Here is a 6,718-nt window from a genome sequence, read left to right as displayed (position 1 = left end):
CTGCGGCGTCTAGCCTTCTTTCCGATAATGCGTTCCATTCCTCATTAGATATTTCGGAGCTTTCTGTTTCGGGTTTCATCCAGCTCTCTGTTTCGACAAAATTTGAGCACGATAACTTTCCTAGAAGACAGTAAATCCAGGACCTACGTAGCTACCTACCGTGCGCCCGAATAAAGTAATAAATACGCAGAATTGAGACGAGGAGACATTTTGGATCCAAAGTAACGCAAAATTATTCGGGGACAAGTCCATGCGGTGACTGATAATGCATGGCTTTAACGTAAAGACATCACATTGACAGCTCTCTTTACTTAAAGACAAGGTGATTGACAAGACTGAGCCCAATGCACAGCTTGATGTAGGGCTGATTATTATTGTGGTTTATTTAGAAATATCGCTCGTAAGTGTAATTTTTATCTGCAGTGGGCGTGGATTAATGTATATAGTATCTCGTTCGAATAATGGTTTAGTAATAGGCCTATATATCTTATTTTGCGGATTATTTTGAACTGTGTGAATTCAATAAAAATTTGTACAGTTTAAAATATTATTCTAAAAAATTGTTGAACAACACACAGTTAGATTTTGGTATCAACAAAAAAAGTCAAAATCGAAAGAAACTTCCTGTTTTGAGCAGATTTCGGGACAAACTAAAGGAGGAAGTGTACTTACTAAGAAACTGGCCTCACATTCTAGAGGACGGAAGTTCATGCTCTGTTCGATCATCTGATTTCATTTCTCTCACATTATTTTGGGTCTGATGACCTCACTGTTTACTCCCTTAACCCGCAACCAAATCATTCTAAGAAAATGCCGGAATGGTTCCAATACAGCCATAGCGGATCGGAACATACGGTGCTAGTATTACTGGACAAACGTGAGCATCTCTTTTGTCCGTGTCAGCTATCTTCTGCGTTATGTTCATTACATTATAATGTTTTAAAGTTGCCGCCTTCCATCAACTTGTTTGAACTTGCAAGTGCCTGACATTTTACCCCTACTATTTACTTACTAAGCAAAGATCATGCATCATAACAAGTACCAGTGCTGCCAAAATTTCTGAAAACAAACATTGTAATTTTTTAAGTGAATGTTATATTGTGTTGACAATTCTGTCAAAACTGCTCACGTAACTCTTTATTTCATATATTTTGTCAGTGCAACGACGCTTGTGGAAGCATGCAAGCGGTGGAAACGGTTAATTATGGCTGGACAATGTTGGTAACAGTATGCCATCATGATTGAATTTTAGTGCAATATGGCTGCCAGTGGAGAAAGCGTCTTGTTTACAAAATTGCATAAATGTGTTTTTCAGTTCGAAATCTTAACGATAATGAGCAGCGTATTATATTTTTGTGTGTTGTAGACGTTTGGTAGTATGCGTATTCGGAATGTTGTAAGATTTCTTCATCGTATGTCTGAGAAGTGTGGTTAAAAATTGTATTCTGACATGAGAAAACGGTTCCGCCTGTAAACTTGGTGCACAACAAACAGTAAATTAACAAGCATTATGTGTAATTGCGATGTTAAGGGGAGATGTCAGGCGGTCCTGTGTTCCCACGGAAAAATCAGAAGTTGCAGTTTTTGCTGATTCAAACGAAAGTGCAGTGCACAATAAAAAGCGAGTTACTCGATCAAATGGTGCCCTGGATGCTGGACTGTGCGAGAGGACGGTGAAAGGTCAACACGAAGACAAGTCATACGGAAAACATGTTCGAGTGACTCGAAGTGCAACAAAATTATGGCAGAAGACGTGCGGATACGTGGTGTCAAATGTTCAAGAAAGTCTGGAAGTTGGTGCCGATGCGTCAGAACAGCATCTGATGAAGCCACCTATCAAACCTCCACCTTGCCACGTCCAGCGAAATATTTTGTCGGGTGTACTTACACGAACACAGCGAAAAGCGCTAGGAAGAGATAATATACAAAGTGAAGTGCGCACTGCCTCTAAAGAACTGAGAATATCCACTGGTGGGAGGTGTGTCACGTTGGAGAACCTAGCCAACACTAGCGATTACGGAACTGCGTCAGAAGGGTCGAGGAACTGTTCAGCAGCCAACGATTTTTCACCAGTTAGTTCTGTAGAGAGTTGTCAGTGTGAATCCATAACTGGAGTAACTGAACTAGATAGTGGGTCGAGCAGTGTTGGTAGTGTGACTGGCCAGGAGCAGGATTTTGAGGAGCTTGATAATAAACCAACTGATTTGTCATGTGCTGCTTGGGATTCTGATGGGAATGACTGCGAAACTCAAAACAAAGTCGAGTGGGATTCTGAAGCAGAACAGCGTTACTACAGGCATTTGCGGGAGAGTGTAGAAGTAACATTATTGAAGAGTGGTCAGGTCACAGCGATCATTCCTAAAATAAACAGTAGTGGCTATAAAGGAGAATTCAGAATTAATGTGAAGTCTGGAGAAAGCAGCAATTTTTACAGGTAATTGCATTACTACTTACTGTAGCAGTGTGATGATTTTGAAAAGGTTGGAAGGTAGGAATTACTAGAAATCTGCTTCACGTATAAAAATTCGAAGAAGCGTGGTCCACATAAGGAGAAGAGTGAAATTTAGAATATCATACTGTAAAGCTGTCTGATTAGGCTTACTTTAATACTGTGTGAAATTCTCCATTTGTGTACAAGAAAAAGTTTTCCTTGTTTATAAAAGGGAGAAAATATTAATTCACATTGGTTAAGTAAAAAGGCATAGCAGCTTAAAGCTATTCTCTTGCCTCTAATATTTGTTACTGTGCCTGTGCAGTAAGTGATCAAATTTTAGTTATCTGTGATCATAGGATAACTATACTGCCATATGTCTGGGTGGCATAAAATACATGGTCAGATCAATCCTTGTGATTTGAATGTTTCATTTTGACAAGGTCATTCTTTGTAGAAGTTTGATGTGAATACAGTAGTTGCTGTAAGCTCTTTGTACTACCGTATGTATTTAAACACACCAAAAATATTCTCTGTTGTCAGCATTCATTAAAAACCATTTCTGTTGTTCAGAAAGAGATTTTACTCTGCAGCAGAGTGTGCACTGATATAAAACTTCCTGGCAGATTAAAACTGTGTACTGGACCGAGACTCGAACTCAGGACCTTTTCATGGGTAGCTCATATGGTAGAGCAGTTGCCCGCCAAAGGCAAAGGTCCTGAGTTCGAGTCTTGGACTGGCACACAGTTTTAATCTGCCAGGAAGTTTCATTTCTGTTGCTACTCTTATTACTATTATGTACTTGTCAATTCATGCCTCTACAATCCACCAGTTATTGAGAGGTTCCGATATAAATGTACCAGTTTTCTCTAATTTGTATATGAAATTATATTGAAGTAAGCAGTGAAAGTCTTCTTGTAGCATTTGGTTGTACACAGACCAAAGCTGACACAGTATGAAAAGCTACTGCTGAGGCCATCTTTCTGGCTTAGCTCTTTAATTCCTCTTCTAATAATTTTGTCTTAGAATGTTGGTAAAATATCTTCTAATGTAAGTCATACGGTCAGTATTGCCTCGCGTGTTCCTACGTTTCTCTGGCATCCAAATTGATCCTCCTCGAGGTCAGCTTTTACATTTTTCCATTCTTATGTAAAGAATTTGTGTTGGTTTTTTGTGACCATGACTTGTTAAACTGATAGTTCAGTAATTTTCACATCTGTCCGCAGCTGCTTTCTTTGGAACTCGAATTGTGACATTCTTCCTGAAGTTTGATGGTATTTTGCTTGTCTTATACATCTTGCACACCAGATGAAAGAGTTTTATCATGGCTGGCGCTTCCAAGGCTACTAGTAGTTCTAACGGAATTTTGGAAACTGCACAACTTGTCAGATGTTCGAGGAGTGCTGTGGTTAGTGTATTCAACACTTGGTGAACCCGAGGTGACACAAAGTCCAGATATTGTGGGGTTGGGTGGCCACCCCTCATTTACAGATATCTGACATTGTAAGCTGGACAGACTTGTAAAATATGACAGGCACCGAACTGTCGGCGGAACTAACATCATGCATTAATGGTCTGCAAATTGCAAATGTGTCTGAACACACAAGCACTTCTAAAAATAGGCTTTCGCAGCCAACGACCCATGCATGTGCCAATGTTAACACCATGACATCAGCAACTACAACTGAAATGGGCATTGGCTAGTAACAGAGCGGTTGCATGATCTTACGAATCTTGATACTTTCTTGCTTGTGCTGACGGAAGGACACAAATCCGTTACCTTCCGGGGAACAGCTCCTTGACACCTGTACTGTGGGTCAGAGAGCTGGCAGCTGCTCTATTGTGCTCCAGGGAACTTTCATGTGGGCATCCATGGCTTCAGTGGAGCTCATGCCAGACACTTTGACACCCAAGGAGTATCGAACACTGGTTGCAGATGATGTATACTCTTTCATGATGATCATGTTTCCTGATGGCAGTGGCACTTTCCCCCCTGTACTAGGAATTAACAGGAAGTAGGTGACCTGTTTGTCCCGATGTGGTGCCAACTCCCTCCAGAGACCTATCAAGGCCTCATTGCTTCCATGCCAGGATGTGACTGCTGGTATCCCTGCTAGGGGGACATATCGACTTTAGGTAGGTGGTCGTAATGTTCTGGCTGATCGGTGTGTGTTCCTTCCACCTTTCAGCTGTCTTTCTTTTGTTAGGACTGGTTTTCCATAGGAGCTCTTGATTTTTAAACGTTTGTATTCCTTCTCACCTGTGTGATTTGCTACATTTTCATATTTTCTCTTTCATTAATGGACTTTAATATTTTTTGTTATCCAAGAATTTCTACTGGGCCTTGTTTTTGTACCTAATTGATCCTCTCCTGCCTTCACTATTTTATCTCTTAAAGCTACCCATTTGTCTTCTACTGTATTCCTTTTCAATGTTGTAGTCAATGTTGTCTGAAGCTCCCTCTGAAACTCTCACAAACGTTTGGTTCTTTCAACTTATCCAGGTCCCATATCCTTAATTCCCAACCTTTTCCCCACTTTTTTCAGTTTTAATCTACAGTTTTTAACCAATAAATTCAGGCCAGAGTCCACATGTGTCCCTGGAAATGTTTCCTAACTCTCTAACTATTATATAATCAGTCGGAAACCTTCCCGTGTCTCCAGGTCCCTTCCATGTAATCTTCTTTTTCAATTCTTAACCAAATGTTAGTGATGATTAAATTAAGCTCTGAGCACAATTCTAACATGTGGCTTCCTCTTTCATTCCTTTATGCCAGTCCATATTCACCAACTATTTTTCCTTTTCTTCCTTTTCCTTTTATCTAATGCCAGTTCCCCAACACTATTAAATTTTCGTCTTCCTTAACTATGTGAATAAGTTCTTTTATATCATCATACACTTCTTCAATCTTATCGTCTGCGGAGCTAATTAGCATATAAACTTGTACTACTGTGTAGTGTATGGGCTTCGTGTCTATCTTTGCTACAATAATACATTCACTGTGCTGTTCATAATAGCCTACCTGCATTCCTGTTTTCTTATTCATTATTAAAGCGACTCCTCCATTATATTTGATGTTTTTACTTATAACCCTGTGGTCACCTGACCAGAAGTCCTGTTCCTCCTGCCACCAAATGTCACTAATTCCCACTGTATCCAACTTCAACCAATACATTTCCCTTTCTAAATTTTCTCACTTTCTTTCCCGATTAAGTGATCTAACATTCCAGACTCCAGCCCACAGAATGCCAATTTTGTTTCTCTTGATGACGACATCCTCCTGAGTAATTCCAGCAGAATATTTTACCCAAGAGGAAGCCATCATCATTTAACCATGCAGTAGAGCTGCATGCCATTGAGAAAAATTATGTCTATAGTTTCCCCTTGCATTCAGCTGTTCACAGTATCAGCGCAGGAAGGCTGTTCCGGTTGTGGATGCAAGATCAGATCAGTGAATCATCCAAACTATTGCCCTGCAACTAGTGAAAATACTGCTGCCCCTCTTCAGGAACTACACATTTGTCTGGCCTTTCAACATATAAATGACAAAACAAAAATGTAATATTAAACATCTTTACACTTACGTGTGTACAGTGTCATGCAGTATTTATCTCTGTTCATCAGATGAATATAGAGAAATGTTCAATATCCATTGTAAGCTTTGACCAGCCACATAGAAGACTTGCGATGACCGCCATAAACAGTATGATGATTGTAACGTGATGTTATTGATTTTTTCATGTGGGCTAAGCTACAGAGCAGTCAGTCACAACAACAACTTTTTTTTTTTTTTTGGTCACTGGCCTTGCCAACTCACAACCAGACTGACAATTCCCAACCTAACACAGATCTCTGGCAAATCTACATGTCAGTCTATCATCACAGACTGGTTTATTTATTATCACTATTATCACGTTTGTTGGATTCGCCAAAACCAAAACTGTGGATATTGAATACATGTATTGGAAGGTGACGTGACAGCTGGTATAATGTCAATTTATTTCTGGGGATCTGTTAGAGTATCATCTGCACTGAGATTCCTAGACCTAATTAGGCTGAACTGAGTAAAATTTAGAAAATACACTTGTGGCTATCACACAGTGTCTTTACAGAGTTACGGTAATACTCAAAGGATCATTTATGTGTATTGACTGTACTTTATTTTACATAATTACTTTTGAGGTGGAGGATGGCTTGGGTAACATATGAGTCTACATCACAGATAACCAAATACAATCATTGTGGGTGCTTAGTCTGGAAGTTATCACTTAGATTTGCTCATACAGG

At 39.7% G+C, this 6,718-nt stretch overlaps 1 protein-coding gene across 1 annotated transcript in view; it reads left to right on the top strand.

Annotated features, from left to right (window-relative positions):
* Positions 1-1,071: 1,071 nt before the first annotated feature.
* The window catches only part of LOC126334742 (uncharacterized), a 95,735-nt gene continuing 90,088 nt past the window's right edge, over positions 1,072-6,718 (top strand). The window contains exon 1 of the mRNA XM_049997291.1: positions 1,072-2,434. Coding sequence (XP_049853248.1) covers positions 1,524-2,434 — 911 coding nt within the window. The 5' untranslated portion in view covers positions 1,072-1,523. The remainder of the gene's footprint in view (positions 2,435-6,718) is intronic.

Source organism: Schistocerca gregaria, chromosome 2 (genome assembly GCF_023897955.1).
Source record: "Schistocerca gregaria isolate iqSchGreg1 chromosome 2, iqSchGreg1.2, whole genome shotgun sequence".
Classification (NCBI taxonomy): Eukaryota; Metazoa; Arthropoda; class Insecta; order Orthoptera; family Acrididae; genus Schistocerca; species Schistocerca gregaria.
This window is presented reverse-complemented; position numbering and strand designations above follow the sequence as displayed.